The sequence below is a fragment of the Canis lupus genome, chromosome 8 (assembly GCF_011100685.1).
Source record: "Canis lupus familiaris isolate Mischka breed German Shepherd chromosome 8, alternate assembly UU_Cfam_GSD_1.0, whole genome shotgun sequence".
NCBI classification, from domain to species: Eukaryota; Metazoa; Chordata; class Mammalia; order Carnivora; family Canidae; genus Canis; species Canis lupus.
In genome coordinates, this window is record NC_049229.1 from 63,530,727 (window position 1) to 63,549,273 (window position 18,547).

The 18,547-nt window shown below is 40.8% G+C and overlaps 1 protein-coding gene across 7 annotated transcripts in view; it reads left to right on the top strand.

Moving 5' to 3' along the window:
* Positions 1–1,437: 1,437 nt before the first annotated feature.
* Positions 1,438–18,547, top strand: part of PPP4R4 (protein phosphatase 4 regulatory subunit 4) — a 99,149-nt gene continuing 82,039 nt past the window's right edge. For 2 of the 7 annotated variants that reach the window (XM_038545623.1, XM_038545624.1), the window contains exons 1-2: positions 1,438–1,593; positions 3,092–3,165. In XM_038545623.1, coding sequence (XP_038401551.1) covers positions 1,468–1,593; positions 3,092–3,165 — 200 coding nt within the window. In that variant the 5' untranslated portion in view covers positions 1,438–1,467. Of the gene's footprint in view, positions 1,594–2,982; positions 3,002–3,091; positions 3,166–11,141; positions 11,411–18,547 lie in introns of those variants that run through there. The other 5 variants (XM_038545622.1, XM_038545625.1, XM_038545626.1 and 2 more) reach the window with 4 other exon arrangements.

An 18,547-nucleotide genomic window follows, 5' to 3' on the forward strand; every position in this document is an offset into this window, starting at 1 on the left:
GGACACGTGTAGTACCATTCCCGTATTGTCTGTGGTACAAGGAACTGCTGGCAACCTAACTATCCATTTTTAAGGAATTTTAAGTAAAATGTGTTAGATGCACAAACTGAATGCTTTTAGTGGTCAGGGCTAATGAGCACCTAGAATATATAGATAGCCCCACGGATAAATCTCCAAGAGATTACGTTAAGGGAAAAACAAGAAACAGAATGAGTTCTTGGCACGATACCTCTCATGCATTTAAAAAATAATACAAAAAAATACAGAAACTAACAGTATCTTTGGAGGATATACACATGCGCCGGGACGTAGCTTACACATACAAGAAAGGGTGCGCATGCAGCTTAGAGAAATGGGACTGCAGAGAGGGAACGTGTGGGAAATAATAAAACAGCTCTCGCTGGAGCTGAAGAGTATGATCAACATAACTTTCGCCCCTGACATCCAAAAAAAAATCGCTCCAGTCCCCTTCCCATTGCTTGATTCCATTCCATGGAATCAAACGTAGGCGACTCAGCGCGGCTGCCCAGAGCAGGGCTTTTCTCCATAAAGGACCTGCCCCTCCCTTGCACGCCCCTTGCCCAGCGCTCGCTTCCCTGCACCCCTGCACGCCTAGCTGCGCGTCACACAGTCAAAGCAAGCTCAGATTCCAGTTCGAAGGGGCTTCCTCTGACTTCACTAGCCAAGTCTCACTGATGGTTTAAGATTGGGTGCTTCCCCTCCGGGAGTCCTTTTCTGGCCGCCGCCCCGCCCCAAGTGCTCGCCTCATCCAGGACAGCATTCCCTGCACCCTTGCTCCCATCACCCGCTCGCACACACCACGTCGTAATTGCTGATTTGGGGTACACATCCCTCCCCCAGGGCCACAGCTGAGTTAGGGACGTCTCCTAACGCCCACAGCTGGCCTGCTGGGGTGGGCGACCGCGCGAACTAGCGGAAGGTCTCTCCCGCAGGTTGAAGACCACAGCAGCCCACCTCCCTCTGCTTTGCTCCTCCAGCCATTGGCTCAGCCTCGCCACTCCCGGCCCCCGCCCCCAGCCCGCCTCCGCAGGCTGCAGGAGGCGGGGGCTCTGCGCACGCGCCAAGGGGCGGGGCGCGCTCGGCCGGGGGCGGGGCCAGGGGGGCCGGAGGGCGACGCGCGGCGGTGCGGGCAGCCACGGCCCAGCGCGGCAGTTGCGTCGGGCTCGCGTGCGCGCGGCGCCGGGGGGCGGGGCCGAGGCGGGCCCGTGGCCCCGCCCCCGCCCGTGGCCCCGCCCCCGCAGCCCGCCCGCGCGCCTCGCCCCGCCCCCCCGCCTGGGCCGCCCCGCCCCCGCCCCTTCCCCCCCGCAACCCCGGCGGCGGCGCTCCCTCTCCCGCCGCCAGCTATAGCCTCCCGCCCGGCTCCCGCGGCCGAGAGCGGGAGAAAGTCCTGCCGGGGGGCGGCCGCGGGGCTGCTCCGGCCCGGGCGGCGAGGGGCCCCGGCGGTCCATGCATCCGCCGCCGCCCGCCGCTGCCGCTGCCGCGATGGATTTCGGTCAAAACAGCCTGTTCGGCTACATGGAGGACCTGCAGGAGCTCACCATCATCGAGAGGCCGGTCCGCCGGAGCCTCAAGGTGCGCCCCGGGGAGGAGGAACCGCCCGCAGGGCGCCCGGCGACGGGCCCGCGCCCCGACCCGACCCCGACCCCATCCCCTTCCCGAGGCGGCCCGGGACCCACTCGGAGTGCGGCTGCCCCCCGTCCCCCTGCGGCCGCAGTGTCACCCCGACCCGGCCGCCGCCGGGGCTCGCAGCCCGGACCCCATCCCCGGGGGAATGGCCCTTCGGAGCCCCGGGCCCCGACCCGACCCGACCCCGACCCCGACCCCATCCCCTTCCCGAGGCGGCCCGGGACCCTCTCGGAGTGCGGCTGCCCCCCGTCCCCCTGCGGCCGCAGTGTCGCCCCGACCCGGCCGCCGCCGGGGCTCGCAGCCCGGACCCCATCCCCGGGGGAATGGCCCTTCGGAGCCCCGGGCCCCCGACCCAACCCGACCCCATCCCCATCCCGAGGCGGCCCGGGACCCTCTCGGAGTGCGGCTGCCCCCCGTCCCCCTGCGGCCGCAGTGTCGCCCCGACCCGGCCGCCGCCGGGGCTCGCAGCCCGGACCCCATCCCCGGGGGACGGCCCTTCGGAGCCCCGGGCCCCAGCCCGCCCCCGGAGCGGACGGCCCAGCGTGGTCCCGGGCGCCCCCCGCCAGGCCCGGCCCCGCCCCCCTCCCGTCCACGCGGGATCCCCTTCCCCCAGCTCAGCCGGGCCTCCCTCCGCGGCTCCCCGCACCCGTGCCGCGGGCGTCCTGCCGCCGACCTCGGGAGCCCCCTGGATCCCCCGCCCCCGTCCTGGGTCTGCACAGGTCGGTCCTCCGGGACTCCGGCTGGGACCCCGGTCCGCCCTCCCTGGGCTCCCCTCCCCCCGCAGAGTCATCTGCATCCCAGCCCCCAGCCCCCGGCTGCTGGCAAACCCGGTTTCCCGACCGCCCCCTCCCCCAGCCGCCCTCCGCTGCTCCCTGGAGCTTTTCTCACTCCCACCTGCCGCAACGTCGCGAATCTTTGATTTCCTTCCAGCCCCAGAGTTTATTCCCTTCCCTTCCCCCACTCCACATTTCGTCTTTCTTCATTCTCTCCCGGCTGCAGTTTGCCTCCATCCCCTTTGTAGCATTTCCTGGGGGTGGAAAATGCTGGAGAAATAGCCTCGGGGCATTAGGGATTTTCAAAGTACGTGTGTATTTTATGCATGCATGTAAAATCGAGTTCGGCAATGTCCTGAAGCCACACTGTAATTCTCAAGATAGAACAGTTAAAAAAAAAAAAAAAAAAGCAACGAACCCATACCCCCAACCCCCAAACTCCAAACTCCCCCCCCCCCCCTCCACCCCACAACCCAACGCTTCCTTAGAGACCTCTGTGGTTGAGGTCCGCACCTGGAGTCCGCAGGCTCTTGATTAGTTTTCAAGGATGATGCTTAATTGCGAAACTTTTCCATTAGTCTGTACGTATATGGGGTTCGCGGAGGGTCACTGGGGTGGGGGGCAGGACTAACCCACGTGTGTGTGCATAATTTGTGTTTTGCACTTGACAGACACCAGAAGAAATAGAAAGATTGACCGTCGACGAAGACCTCAGCGATATTGAAAGAGCTGTTTATCTGCTCAGGTATTGGCCCCAAGTCTTTCCTGTGAATTTGTTGCTCGTTCCCTGTGGCAGCAGGGATGAACGCGTTGTGGTGTGTTCAGATGTAGTGTGAACCGCTTGAACAGAGTACTTTGGCATGCACAGCACGTAATTATGTTTTAAGTTAAGATTTTGAAAAAAAAAAAAAGATTTTGGTATGGGCTTAACGTTTGACAACTGAAATCAATTAAGACAACCAACTTCTAGACTATTTCTTGGAGGAGGAGGAGAAACAGAACAGCTAAGGATTTGAATTGGATCTCGTTCTATTTTATTTTATTTTATTTTATTTTATTTTATTTTATTTTATTTCATTTCATTATTTTATTTTATTTTATTTTATTTTATTTATTTTAATTTATTTTAATTTATTTTATTTTATTTTATTTTTTTGGCTTTTATTTTCCAGCTTTGGTTGTTCTCCCACAGATCCAGTAAGTTGAGATGAGTCTTAAAGAATGTTCAGTGATTAATTTTAAGTTAATCATAGAGTATGAACTTATATGCTATTTACTAAGTAGAAAAAACCCACACACAAATAGAGTAGTTCAATTTGTTGCTCAGCATAGCCTGTTTATATTACTTCTGCTACGTAAGCTTTGTAATTTTGTCTGAAAGAGTTTAAAATTTAATTGAGCCTCTCTTATGCAAGTGTGATCTCCCAAGCTCTGCGCAATTGCTTAATCCAAGTAGTTATTGCAAATATTTATAAAATTTCTCTTAGCTGCTTAAGAAACTTTGGATTTAGCTTCTTAAAAGCTAATGCAGTGAACATTAATGAAATTATCTGTGAAAATACTTCAGAAGCAGAATTTTTTCCTAAGGTATTTTGTGTATGTTTGTTTTGAAATTTCTCTTTGACTTACAGCCACTTGTTTTTCGCTTTGGCAAGTTAGTTTTCACTTTTGTATTTTAGAACGGATTTTGAAAACTGGTGTTATTTACCTCCTGAGATATTTATCATCCTTGTTTCCTTAGCTTAGGTCAGCTTTGCCAGTTTCAGGTGCTGGCAAGTTTCTTGTTCTCCTTTCTAATTTATAGGTCATACTTCTAGTTCCATGTAATTCATGTAATTCAGTGGAGGGTCCTGTAAAAAGAAATCCCTCTCCATGACTTCCCTTTCCATGACTTCTCTTAATTATTCTTTAGCCTATTCATGGCCTCTTGGGTTTCTCTTCTTAGTCAGAATTGTAGCATGCTTATCATTTAGGCCATTCTCTCTAATAATTCTACCACTTGAAAATGTTTCTGGGCATTAGACCTTATGTTGGTGTTATTTCCCCTACTTTGGTGATCTTTGGTAGTATGCTGTCATTATTTCTCCCCATTTATTTAAAAGAAAACTTTTATTTATTTATGAATTAACAGTATGTGTTTCTGGTGTTTACACAGAGTATAGTTCAATGCTTAACCTTTTTTGATACTTTATTGTGTTGTATTTGAATACTTTATTCTTTAGTAATTAACATGCTCAGTAGGGTGAACAATAGTTGTAAACTTCCACCTTTTCCCAGAGTTCTTTTGTTTGGAGTAGATAGACCATTGTTGAGAGTTTGGATAAGTTTTTAAACCTACAGCAGTTAATGATTTGTAATAAGTTCCTACTTATTCCTACTGGATTCTCTTTTTTTTTTTGCATAAACTCTGGCTTACAATTAGGAAATGGAGAGTCTTGCTCTACTTACTTGTGACAGCAGATACCTTATTCAGATATCAGTGACAAGGCTTCTTTTTTAGGAGAGCTTACTTGTTTTCTATTTTGCTTTTATTGTTAGTGAACCGGGTCATCTAAGTTGTCTGTATTTCTCAGACACAGAACATAAGTTTTATCTAGTTCTGGAATTTACAAAGCCCTTCAGAGACAAATGGGTCCTCTCATTCTTATTTTATTTTTAAAGATTTATTTATTTATTCATGAGAGACACAGACAGAGAGAGAGAGAGGCAGAGACATAGGCAGAGGGAGAAGCAGGCTCCTCACAGGGAGCCTGATGTGGGATTCGATCCTGGATCCCAGGATCATGACCTGAGCTGAAGGCAGGCACCTAACAACCGCTGAGCCACCGGGGTGTCCCAGGTCCTCTCATTCTTAGACAAGTTTTTTTTTTTTTTTTTTTAAGAGATCTGATATTTTCTTTAGTTTCTTGTGGCTGGTCTGCCTTGAAGGAGGTTTGGAAGGTGACTCAGAAGGCAAACACTAATTTGGTTGTGTATAGGTTCTCCAGCAGAGTTTTTAGTATTTATACTACCTCACCGCCTCCTGGGGGAAAGTGGGATTTCACCTGTAGGCCAGCTTCTCAGCTTCTAAAAGCACACTGCCTGAACCGTTCTTTCTCCCTGGGATTTGGGGAGGGTGTGGGGATTGTCTTATAGATGAGTCCCGACTTTGTCTCTGTTACAGCCTCTTCTGCTATCTTATACTAGGCCTTTTATTTTAAACGTACTCTATTTTTTCCTTTAAATAAAATATTTAAATAAAATAAAAAGGTTTTATTTATTTATTAGAGAGAGCTCACATGCTGCATATGTGTGGGGTTTGGGGGGAAGGAGCAGAGTGAGGGACAAGCTAACTCTACTGAGCATGGAGCTCATGGGGCTTGATCCTAGGACCCTGAGATCATGACCTGAGCTGGAACCAAGAGTCAGATGCTCAACCAACCGAGCCACACAGGTGCCCCTTGGTTTTTTTTTTTTTGTTGTTTGTTTGTTTTTCATCTGATTTTCAGATTTTTGAGTGCTCTACCTTTTTCTTTGTATGGGATATTTAATATCCAGATTCCCCCCGCCTCTGTCTTTGAATGTCAGATTTGTCTCTTTAGTTCTCTTATTTTGTATATTAAAACTCTTTCGGAATCTTAGGTTAAATTAGAATTCATGCAAATGTGTTTTCATCACACATGCTTTTATGTCAGTAGAGGTTTTGATAGCATTTAAATTGAATCTAATATCTAAAACATTATCTGTAGAGTACTGTCATCCAATGCAAAGCAAATTACATGGTTCATTATCTCACCCTAAAATATGGCAGATCAATTGTTAATGCAGTTTTCATAATTAAGCTTAGAACATTACGGTATTTGAAGACATGACACAGATGAATTTGTGGTTTTGCATAAATACGATGCTGATACATCCATCTGTGGCATTTAGTGCTGAAGCAGAACAGCTTTCCTAATAGTCACAGCTTGTGGCTTCGTCAAAATCATATCGCATCATCTTTTTCCTGTTCTCTGTCTTCTTTGCGATTTTGGCATACATTTTAGGAATGTACTTAGAATATGTGGATAATTTTGTTGAAGAGCCCTAAGTTTGTATACTGTGCTTCATTAGGTAGGTCTTTACTTACATATCTGTAATTGCCTACCAATTATTGTTTCCACTCAGTCCTTTACTTTTTGAAGCAGTCCTGCTGGCCTCTTCACTGTTATTCATATTCATTGTGTTCATCCTTAGCTCTGCTTTTTCTTGTCCTGGAGGACCTTTCATTATACCTGTTCAACATTTTCCATCTCCCGGATCCAGCTATGATCTTGTATCTTTCATAAAGCCTTTCTTAACTGCTGAAACCACATGGAGCCCAGACTTCTTTGAGCTCCCATATCACTTATTGATGCCTTCCCTCAAGTAGTGATGAATCACTACACAGTATTCCTTAACCTGCCTGTGCGTGAACATTTTCTTTCATTGTAAGCTCCCAGAGGGCAAGCCATCTGTTATGTTGTTGCTGTTTTGGTCTTTCTCATTCTGTGCTGTGATATAAATATATACTTCTTAAGGTGTTTTTATCAATTTAAGATGACCAAATGGATTAAGATACTTCTGAGTTTTTAAAAAATATTATAGGCAATAGAATCAATCAGAGTTAGGTTATAGCCTATTCTACTGTTTATTATCTGTGTAACCATGAACATGTTATTTATGGTTGTTATGCTCTCTTTTCTCATCTGTAAAATGGAAATAGCAATTCCTGTTTCCCAAGCTTGTATTATGTATGGAGCCCTGACACCGAACAGGTACCCAATTAATGTTAATTTCGTTCTGTGTCTTTCCCCCATCCCTACTTCCTTGTTACTTAAGTTCTCAGGATACATTTCAAATTTTTTAAAGAGGTTACGATATTAATTTTGCCTTCCAATAATTTAGTAAAGTAACTGGCAAGTAAAGTATGTCAACTGAAGTTTATGATCGATACTATTAACTTCTTTGGCTAATAGTCTTTATCAGAAGCCAGAATCTTCATGAATTATAATTAAACATTTTTAAGCCTGAGTGATAAGGCCAGCCTGTTTTAAAGATTTGTATTTTCTTACTAAATGACTTTATCTTAAGCAATATTTGCTCTTAACATATTGGATGCATTGTGTGGATTGGTTAGTGTTAACCTCACTTTTTTTTTTTTTTTAAACATAACTGTTTTCTTTTTTTTTTAAATTTTTATTTATTTATGATAGTCACACAGAGAGAGAGAGAGAGAGAGAGAGGCAGAGACACAGGCAGAGGGAGAAGCAGGCTCCATGCACCGGGAGCCCGACGTGGGATTCGATCCCGGGTCTCCAGGATCCGCCCAGGGCCAAAGGCAGGCGCCAAACCGCTGCGCCACCCAGGGATCCCTAACCTCACTTTTATGTGGGTTGTTTTTACAGTCGCTGTAACACTGCAAATTAAAAAAAAGAGATTATTTATTTTAGAGAGAGAGAGCACTCTGGAGAGGGAGCATGCACATGGGCAGGGTGAGGGACAGAGGGAGAAGCAGAGGAAAAGACAGAGAATTCCATGCAGACTGCCTGCTGAGGGCAGAGCCTGGAGCAGGGCTTGATCCTAGGACCCTGAGACCATGACCTGTGTCCAAATCAAGAGTTGCCTGGGTTACCAACTGTCCCCCCATCCCAGGCCCCTATGCAGTGAGTTTTAGATCATTTTGCACTTTGCCTTCCAGGGATAGCCAGGTAAAGTGCATCTTTAATTAGGAACTTTTCCCCTCTGCCCCGCCCTCTGTCCCCTGTTTGAGGAGTAAGTGCTCCCCCTAGTGAAATCGTAGAGGGAGCTTTCTGCAGCCAAGTCTGAAAACGAACCAAAGTCCTATAAACTTGGCTACTGAGATACATATACAGTCACCTCTGGAGACTCTTGGCATTCAGGACTAGAACAGGACAGCAGTAAGATAGTGGGGAAGAACTTGAGGGATAAACTTGGCTACCTGGCTAGGTTTTGATAGTTTTATCTTTAAAAATACCTATTGTATTTGTTCTGCAAATGTGAAAAGTTGTGTGAAAAACTCCTTTGTATGGCCTTATTTCTAAGATCTTCTGTATCCCCACACTTCTTTTATTTTCACTAATGTCTTGATTTCTTTTTTTGATGCCTTCTGCCTTTTAGTACAGTTTCAGTAAAACGGATATATAAGGGATGTGTGTGTGTGTGTATATGTATGTGAGACAGAGGGAGACTGTGTATGTGTGTGTATGGGGGTGCTTGACTGTCTAGTATTACTTTGCCAAGTTTTCTTGAGTGATGTACAGAAGAGCATTTTTAATGCCTCACAAGTAGAATGGATAGTTGGTTACTTAATCCAAAAAAATGGTCAGTGTAGGAAACCATAGAAATGATACCTACGTTCAACATTTTATTTTAATATAAAAATATGTTTTTGTTTGCCAGTCTTTTGTTGTAGGTCCACTGCCTTTTCTTTGAGCATAGGTCTGCTGATTATAGTTCAGGATCTGCTTTATTGCATTGATTACCCCCATGAAGCACTTTTAATGTCAAGTTTATGTTTCTTTAAAGCTAGGTGAGAATTGGAAGGTGGCTTAGGAAGCGTTTGGAAAGCATGGTCCTAGAGTTTTGTGATTTTCTACTCATCTTTTGCAAGTTGTCTTGTTTTTCCTAATTCAGTAGCAATTTTCTTTGGCAAGTTATCTTTACTGAGTGTTTCTAAAATTTTCAATTTAATTTCATAGAAATGATTGTTTTTGCATCTCATGTTTCTGCAATATTTAATTAAATTATGTAATTGTAACAGCCAGTAAAATTGGGATAAACTGGTCTGAGAACAAATACAGGCAACTCTTGGTTACAAATCAACTAGAGCAGAAGCCTGTGAATATTCTAGAAAGTAGCCTATTAGCTATGACTTTCAGCCTGTCTTTGGCAAGGAAGTGGAAAGTGTTGTTTAGTTGGAAGAGTCTTTTAACACCATGCAGAGAGAGATACTGTTTTCAAAGTGTGCACTGTGATGACCTCCCTTCATCCTTGGTTATCCATGATATTTCTCTCTTGTTTCTGCATTGATTTTAGGCTGTGGTGTGGTCTGTTATTCATTTACGTTTGTATACTAAAAAAAAAAGAATTAGAAATCTTAAAGAGCTTCCTTCCTTCCTTCCTTCCTTCCTTCCTTCCTTCCTTCCTTCCTTCCTTCCTTCCTTCCTTCCAGGTGGAGAGGAAAGTGAAGGGGCAAAGGGGGAGGGAGAGAGAGAATCTTAAGCAGGCTTCATGCCCAGCAGATCATGACCAATCTCACGATCCTGAGATCATGACTTGAGCCAAAATCAAGAGTTAGATGCTTAACTGATTGAGCCGCTCAGGTGCTCCACAAAGATACTTTCATGGACATATGTTTTTGTCCTGTTTTTTAAAACAAGCTTTTTGAATATCTGCAGAAATGTGCATAAATCCTGAATATATAGCTTGTTGAATTTGCATGAATGAACACACCCATGTAACCAGCATACAGAACACAATCTACTATATATTAGCCTAGCACCTCTCTTGTACTTCTGTCCAGTTCCTTCTGTTCCTTGCAAAGGGTAACTACCATCCTGACTTTTAACATCATAGATTAGTTTGCCTGATTTTGAACTTAATATAGTAGGAACCATGTTTTATGCTTAGCTTTTACTGAACCTTTTCAAAAAGAGATTTGTCCATGTTGTTGCATGGATAGATTGTTCATTTTTCATTACTGTATAGCATTCCATTATATGCCACAATTTATTCATATAATATTCACATACAAGTCTCTTGGTGAATAGATGTGTGCTTTTCTTTTAGTTATTTTCATAGAAGTAGAATTACTGGTCATTCATGTATGCATATGATCAGTTTAAAAGATACTGCTAAACAGTTTTCCAAATTGTGTCAATTTAAACTTATACCAGCAGTGTATGAGTGACCCCAACCCTTAGTGTTTAGGAAACAAAGTGACAAACTTTCTAGTATATAAATTTTCTAGCATATTGATAATGAACTGCCTACTTAATCACCTGAAGAGGTTTTTGTTGGTTTTTGTTTTCCTGTGCCTGATTTTACTTATACCATTGAACATTTTTCTTTTCCTACAAGAATGTTCCCTGTAAGAGGTCCCATTTAAAGAAAATTGCCCAAATTATCATCCTCTGTGAAGATGATGCTCGAATAACTTGCCTTTCTACATTGAAGTAGGAAGCACTTTCATTTTTGTGTTTTAAGATAGACGGACCAGTGTTTCACATATTAAGAGGAGTATATAATGGATTCCGGTTGTATATCTTATTATTACTCAGGCCAAATTACTTAAGCCCTTGGCAAACCTTGAATTCCCTGTTTCGGAAAAGTACTAGGTCACTGAATGTAGGGGGTTTGGCGATTATTTCCATCTCCTTTGCCTTGCCTTTTGTTATGAGCATAACAATGACATGTTTCTTTTTTCCTATTTACTGAAGCTTCAGAAGGCTGTCTCTGTGACATCAGGAGAAAGCAGAATGCTCTCAAGGGATCTGTAGGAAAAGCTTAACAAAAAACTATTTTCATCAGTGAAAAGTGACCTATATCGTGTCATTGGAAAGATCTGGAGCTTACTAACATGATGCAATTATGAGAGATTTGGGAAGTTTTTATCTTAAGTATAGTCAGATATTAGTAATAGAAGAGATTTGTAATGTAACTATTACTTTAGAATAAATCTTATGAGTTAAGGTAAAAGATAGAGAATATTTATTGAGTACTTGTTAGGTGTTGGGCATCACCTGGGGAATGATAACATTATGCAGCAAATAACTTGTGTTCAGGAAGTAGTTGTTTAAGGGAGTGAATGCATTTTTCTTAGAGCTCAGTAGAAGAGAGGGCATCCCCAGTTAAAGTGTGTTGGGTGTTAAGAAGGCAGGACGTTGTGTCAGAAATACTTTATATTAAGACAGACCCAGATTGATTCTTAGAGGCTGGGGCTCACTCATTTACTTATGAAGAAACCTTGGGTAAGTCGCTTAGCTTCTCTGAGTCCAAGCCTCCTATTCTAAAATGAGAATAATAATACCTATACTGTAGGATTGTTAAGATTAGAGGAAATGTATGTAGAGGGCACAGTGCTGGGTTCAGAGTTGTATTTAGAGAAGGGTAGTTTTTTATTTTATTTTATTTATTTATTCATTCATGAGACATACACACACACACACACACAGATGCAGAGACACAGAGAGAGAAGAGGGAGAAGCAGTCCCGTGGGGAGCCCGATGCGGGACTCAGTCCTGGCACCACAGGATCATGCCCTGAGCCAAAGGCAGAGGCTCAACCGCTGAGCCACCCAGGTGTCCCAAGGGTAGTTGTTGTTGGTCTTTTTAATCACCTGTTTGCAATTCAGTACATGATTTATAGATGTATGTATAGGGTATATGGAAAAATCCCATCTGGAAACTTCCTTTAGTTATAAAGTTTCTCTTCAGATGGTACCCCTTTGCAGTCAATCTTCCACTGTGACCCTGGGCAACCAGTGATCTGCTTTTTGTCATAGATTGATTTTTAGACGTATGTTCTAGAATGTAGACGTATGTTTTCATATCTCTTGGATGAATTCCTAAAATGGAACGCTGGGTTATGTGGTGAATATATGTGTGTTTTCATTTTTTATAGTTTTATGAGGTATAGTTGATATCCAATAAATTGCACATATTTTAGCTGTACGATTTGATGAACTTATATATATACATTTAAATATATTAAATAAACATAAATATGCATATATTTATATAAATTTATGGGTGTGTGTATATGTGTGTATATACATATATATAAAATGTATATATGTATATATATACACACTCATAAAGCTATCATCACAACTAAGGTAATGAACATATCCATCACTCTCCACAGTAACTTTTTTTAATATTCTCTCCCATTCCTCTGATCTCCCACTCTAGGCAACCATTGATTAACTTTCTGTCACTATAGATTAGTTAGCAATTTCTAGAATTTTATAGAAATTAATTGGAGTATCTACTTTTTTGTCTGACTTCTTTTACTCAATTGTTGTGAAGTTCATGTATACTGTTGCATGTGTCATTAGTTTATTTCTGTTTGGTGTTGATAATTATTCCATTTTAAGAATATAACATTTTGCTTATCTATTCATCTGCTAATGGACATTTGGGTAATTTCCAGTTTTTGGCTACTACAGACTTAAGTGGCTATAAATATTCAAGTACAAATCTTTGGTGGGTACGTGCTTTTTCTTCCTTCTCTGGTATACAGCTAGGAGTATGATGACTGGGTCATGTAGTGGATATTTACATTTATAAGAAACTGCTAAACTGTTTCCAATGTGAACTTATAATTTTACATTTCCAGGCAGTGTATGAGTTTGAGTTGCTCCATGTACTCATTAACATTTGGTATGATCAGTCTTTTTAGTTTTAAGCCATTTAATGGTGTTTCATTGTGTTTGTAATTTGGATTTCCCAAATGACCAGTGGCCCGTGAGCACCTTTACATGTGTTTATAAGCCAGCCATATATCTTGTTTGGTGAAGTATCTGTTCAAAACTTTTGCCCATTGGTTGGATATATGTTTTGCAGATATTTTTCCCAGTCTGTAGCTTTTTAATTTTTATAGAAGTATTTTTCCAAGAGCAAAGATTTTTTGCTTTGTTGCAGTCTAATTTTGATGGTCTAATTTATTGATTTTTTCCCCTTTATAATTAGTATTTTTTTGAATTATATTGAAGAGATTTTTATCAACTTCTAAGCAGTTTTAAGGTGTTAGCTCTTAATTTTAGGTCTGTGATCCATTTCCAGGCAAATGGTAAAGATAAGGTTCGAGGTTAATTTTTTTGCCCTTGGCTGTAATGTGAAATGGAAAGGGCCAGTTTGCTAGTGTAAAAATCAGGGGACATAGCATCTTTGTCTGTGATCACATTTAAGTCACTTAAGTTCTTCAGGCACCGTTCCCCCCTCTTTCCTCCATATAATATAATGGGTTGTGCCTGACAGAATTTAAGGTTCCATCTTGCTTGAGCAGGGTATCTTCAATTGTAGGATAAAGATGTTGAATCCCAGTTTATTATTTCATCCATTGAGTGGTGCCATTGGTCATCCCTTTGGGCAGAAGGTCCTTGGAGAGGTGAATGGTTTCACAGCTTTTTAAAAAAGTGTCATTTGTAAGGTAAAGAGTCATAATTCAGAAGGTGCCTGTGTTTCATTAAGGATTGGATACAATAATATGATTAAAGAAAAAATACTGCTCATTTTGCTGAACTAGAAAATATCAGAAAATAGTTTTTCTTTCAAGAGTTCTACATATTATAGATTTGGTGTGGAGATGTTTGGGGCAGAATGAGAGTTATATGGCCTGCATAAAAATATTTTACATGTTCATGTATGAAAAATCAGACTTTAAAGTCTGACTGACTTAGAATTGTCATAGAAATTCTCTTGGTAATAAGTTTACAAACTTGTCTGCTTGGACATTCTCTTGGTAATAAAATTAAACTAATTTGCTTGAAAAGTAGGTAATCTTGAAGAGGGAAGGGATTCACAAAAGTACATACAACCTGGCCATATGGGGAAAAGGACACCTCTCCTTGAGGGTCTGATAATGGTGGGGAAGCGCGGGGTGGGGGGTTGGTTTATACATGTGGATGGTGTATATGTGTAACTCACATAATTTTCTAGTCATATGGAGGATTTTCCCAGAACTTTTCTGTTATTGGTTTCTAGTTTAATTCTGTAATAGTCACAGAACGTTCTCTACTTTGCTTGACTTCTGAGGTTTTATGACCCAGAACATGATTGATCTTGGTGAATTTTCCATGCATACTTGAAAAGCGTGTGCATTCTGTTGTTGGGTATAATGTTCTATAAGTGTGAATTAGGTCAAGTGGGTTGATGGTATTTTTCAGGTCTTCTGTATCTCCAATGTTATTTTCTATGTACTTATTCTATTAATTACAAAGATTGGAGTATTGAAGTCTCTATACATGCAGATTTGTCTACTTCTTTCAAATCTGTCAGTTTTAGTAGTTGTTCACATGTTTTGGTTTCTGTATTTAGGTACATATAGTTAGGATTGTTTTCTTGGTGACATAACTCCTTTATAGTTATGTAATATTTATCTTTATCCCTAGAAATATTTTTTGTTTTGAAATACAGTTTATCTGATATTAATATACTCTAGCTTTTTTTTTTGTTTGTTTGTTTAGTGTTTACCCAGTATATCTTTTACTTTTTTTTTTTTTTTAAGTAACTTTGGAAGGAATTATTTTAGGTTTCTAGAACACTCACAAAAATAGTTCAGAGAGTTTCCATATACTTTTCATCAGTTTCCTCTAAAGCTAATATCTTACATAACCTTGGTACTTTTGCCAAAACTAAGAAATTAACATAGGCACATCACTATTAACTGAACTATAGATTATTTTGATTTCATCAGTTTTTTCACTAATGTTCTTTTCCTCCAGGAAACCACATTGCATGTAGTTGCCATATCTCCTTAGTCTCCTCTTGGCTGTGATGCTTTCCTAGTCTTCCCTTGCTTTTCAAGATTTTGATAGTTTAAAGAGTAGAATGTCTCTCAAGTTGTATTTGTCTAATGTTTTTCACATTATTATATTGGGGTTTATGGGCTTTTGGGAAGACTACCATGGAGGTGAAATACCTTTCTCATCCCATCATTTTAGGGGATACATGCTATCACTACAATTTATCACTGGTGATGATAATCTTGAGTACTTGGTTAAAATAGTATTTGCCAGGTTCCTCCAAGGTAGAAGTGGTGAGAGAGGACCTCTCTTGTTTCTGATCTTAGGGGGAAGGCATTCAGTCTCTCACCATTAAGTATGATGTAAGTAGTCCTAATTTGCTGACAGTTTTTATTAGGAATGGATGGTGAATCTTGTTGAATATTTTTCTGAATCTAATTGGTATGATATATGGCTTTTCTAACTTAGTTTTTTTAATATGCTGAATTACACTGATCAGTTTTCAAATGATGAACCAGCCTTGCATTCTTGGGATGAAATCTACTTGGTATGAGTCTTTTAAAATATTTCAGGGCTCTATTTGCTACTATATTTTGGAGGATTTTTGCAACTAATGTAATGAGAGATATTGACCTACAGTTTTCTTATAATATCTGTGCCTAGTTTTGGTTTTAGGAGAATGCTCATGAAATGATTTGGGAAGTGGTTTCCTATCTTCTGGAAGAGGTTGTGTAGAACTGGTAGGATTTCTCCCTTAAATATTAATTTTTTATTTTTTTTTTTAAGTAATCTCTACTCCCAACATGGGGCTTGAACTCACAACCCTGAGATCAAGAGTCCCATGCTTCATTAGCTGAATCAGCCAGGTGCCCCATATTTCTTCCTTAAATGTTAGGTAGAATTCACCAATGAAACCATCTGGGCTTGGGATTTTCTTTTTTGAAAAGTGTTTAACTAAAAATTCAATTATTTAATAGATATAGGGCTATTTGGGTTGTCTGTTTCTTCTTAAGTGGGTTTTGGTAGTTTTTTTCTTTCAAGTCCTTAATTGTATTCCATCTAAGTTATTGAATTTATGGGCATTGAATTCTCTATGCTAGTATTTCCTTTTATTTTTATTTTATTTTTTAAGATTTTATTTATTTTTTCATGACAGACAGAGAGAGGCAGAGACGCAGGCAGAGGGAGAAGCAGGCTCCATGCAGGGAGCCCAATGTGGGACTCGATCCCTGGTCTCCAGGATCACACCCCAGGCCAAAGGTGGTACCAAACCGCTGGGCCACCGGGGCTGCCCTAGTATTTCTTTTTAATGTTTGTGGGATCTGTACTGATATCCCCTCTTTGATTATCGATATTGGTAATTTGTGTTTTCTTTTTTTAAACTTTTTTCTTGTTTACATTTGATGTTTATCAATTTTATTGATCTTTTAAAAGAGCCAGCATTTGATTTCATTTTTCTGTTAATATTTTTTTTGTATTGTAATGTTTTCTGTATGTTTCATTGATTTTTATTCTGTATTTAATATTTCTTTCATTCTCCTTACTTTGCTTTTAGTTTTCCCTTCTTTAATTTCCTAAGGTGGAATCCTACTTTATTGATTTTAAATCTTCTATTGTATTACATGCACTTTAATGCTATGTATTTTCCTCTAGGCCCTGCTTTAACTGCATTCCACAAATTTTGATTTTTTTATGTCTTCATTGTCATTTAGTTGAAATAAAAAAAACTTTCTTTCAGGGGTGTCTGGGTGGTTAAGCTTTCATTTCTGACTCTTGATTTCAGCTCAGATCATGACTTCAGGGTGGTGAAATCCAGCCCCATCTCAGGATCTATACCCGCCCACCCGGAGTCTACTTGAGATTCTTTCTCCCTTTCCCTCTGCCCCTCCCCCTGCTCTTGCATGCTCTCCCCCCCTCTCTCTAAGTAAATAAAATGAAAAAAACCAGCAAAACCAGGGACACCTGTGTGGTTCAGTAGGTTAAGTGGCTGCCTTTGGTTCAGGTTGTGATCTCAGGGTCCTGGGATGGAGCCCAGCATTGAGCTCCCTGCTCAGCAAGGAGTCTGCTTCTCCCTCTCTCTGCCCCTTTACCCCCAGTCACACCTTTCCTTGTGCTCTTTCTCTCAAATAAATAAATAAATAAAATCTTAAAGAAAACAAAGTTTCTTTCAAGACTTCTTTGACTCATGAGTCATTTAGAAGTTTATTAATTCCCACATATTGGAGGATTTTCCAGGTATCTTTCTGTTACTGATTTCTCATTTAGTTCCATTACAGTTTGAGAATGTACTTTGCCTGATTTCTGTGACTATCTCTTCTTTGCCCATAGCAGCTCTGATTTAATTTCTTAGGATTACCTTCTTTGCTTGGTGTGTACTCTAGCCATCCTATTCATTAAACATAACAGGTACACATCTACCTTGGATTTTGCTCTTGTTGTTCCTTTTGCTTTTAATATGTTTTCCCCAGAAATTTGCATTGCTAGGTCTATTATTTCCTTGACATCTTTATTCATATGTGGATTGCTTGTCCATCTCAGATAAATGGCACCATCATCTGCTCACAGGTTAAAAACCTGGGAGTGTCCTCAATCTTTCCTGTTCTTCATCTCTGATATTTAAGCAGATTAAGTCTTTCTATTACAAAATATGAATGCTTATAAGTTTTCTGTAGTTTTCTTGTATAGGCATTAAAAAGCCCCTGCATTTCTTTATTCAAGATGGTTTTTAAATATTGTATTAGCAGAAACCTGCTGAAGGGTCAGAATTCCAATGTTTTAGTCATTTCTTTTGATATATTAGTGGGTAAATAGATGTGACCTCTTATTTTCTTTTTTAGGAAAAATTTTCTTAATGTTCAAAAAAAGTATATATTTTATTAGTTTAGCTCTAGTTTCTTACTTATTATAGGAATATATATGTTTATATGTATGTATTTACATACATATGTAAAATTAGTTGAGACTAATTTTGTTTCTTTTTTTAGGCAACAAGAGCTACAAAACTTGTGTTTTTCTTTTAATCCTTGTTGCTAAGAGACAGCACAGCCACTAACCAGCTGTGTGACCTTGGGAACATCATTTGGCATCTCTATTTTGTTAAGTGAGAAAGATGTACGTAGTCATGCTGTTAAGACCTTTTCTTACACTATGACTATACACTTAATTCAGTGCTCACTGCAGCTATCAGCTAACCTCCATTTCTCTATTCCTTCAAAAATATTTACTTATCTGTAGTTTTAAAAAAAGCTCACAATAGGAGCACCTGGGTGGCTTAGTCGATAAAGCGTTAGATTCTTGGTTATGGCTCAGGTCATGATCTCAGGGTGCTGAGATCAAGCGTCTGGCTTGGTGCTCAGAGCAGAGTCTGCTTGTCCTTGCCCTCTGTTTCTCTCCCTTCCCCATAAATAAATAAAATCTTTAAAAAAACAAAAAAAGCCCAGGGTATATGTGTCAGCTATAATTCTTTTGACTTGTATTTTAAAAATATTAAAATGTTCAATATTTTGCATGTTTAAATGTGTGCTTCTCTAAATTCTTTTGTGCAGGTAAATAGTTATAAAAATAGAATGACTTGTTATTTCATCAAATCATTATTTTGTAAAAATAATTACATATTGTGATTTATAAGTCCATTTACTGC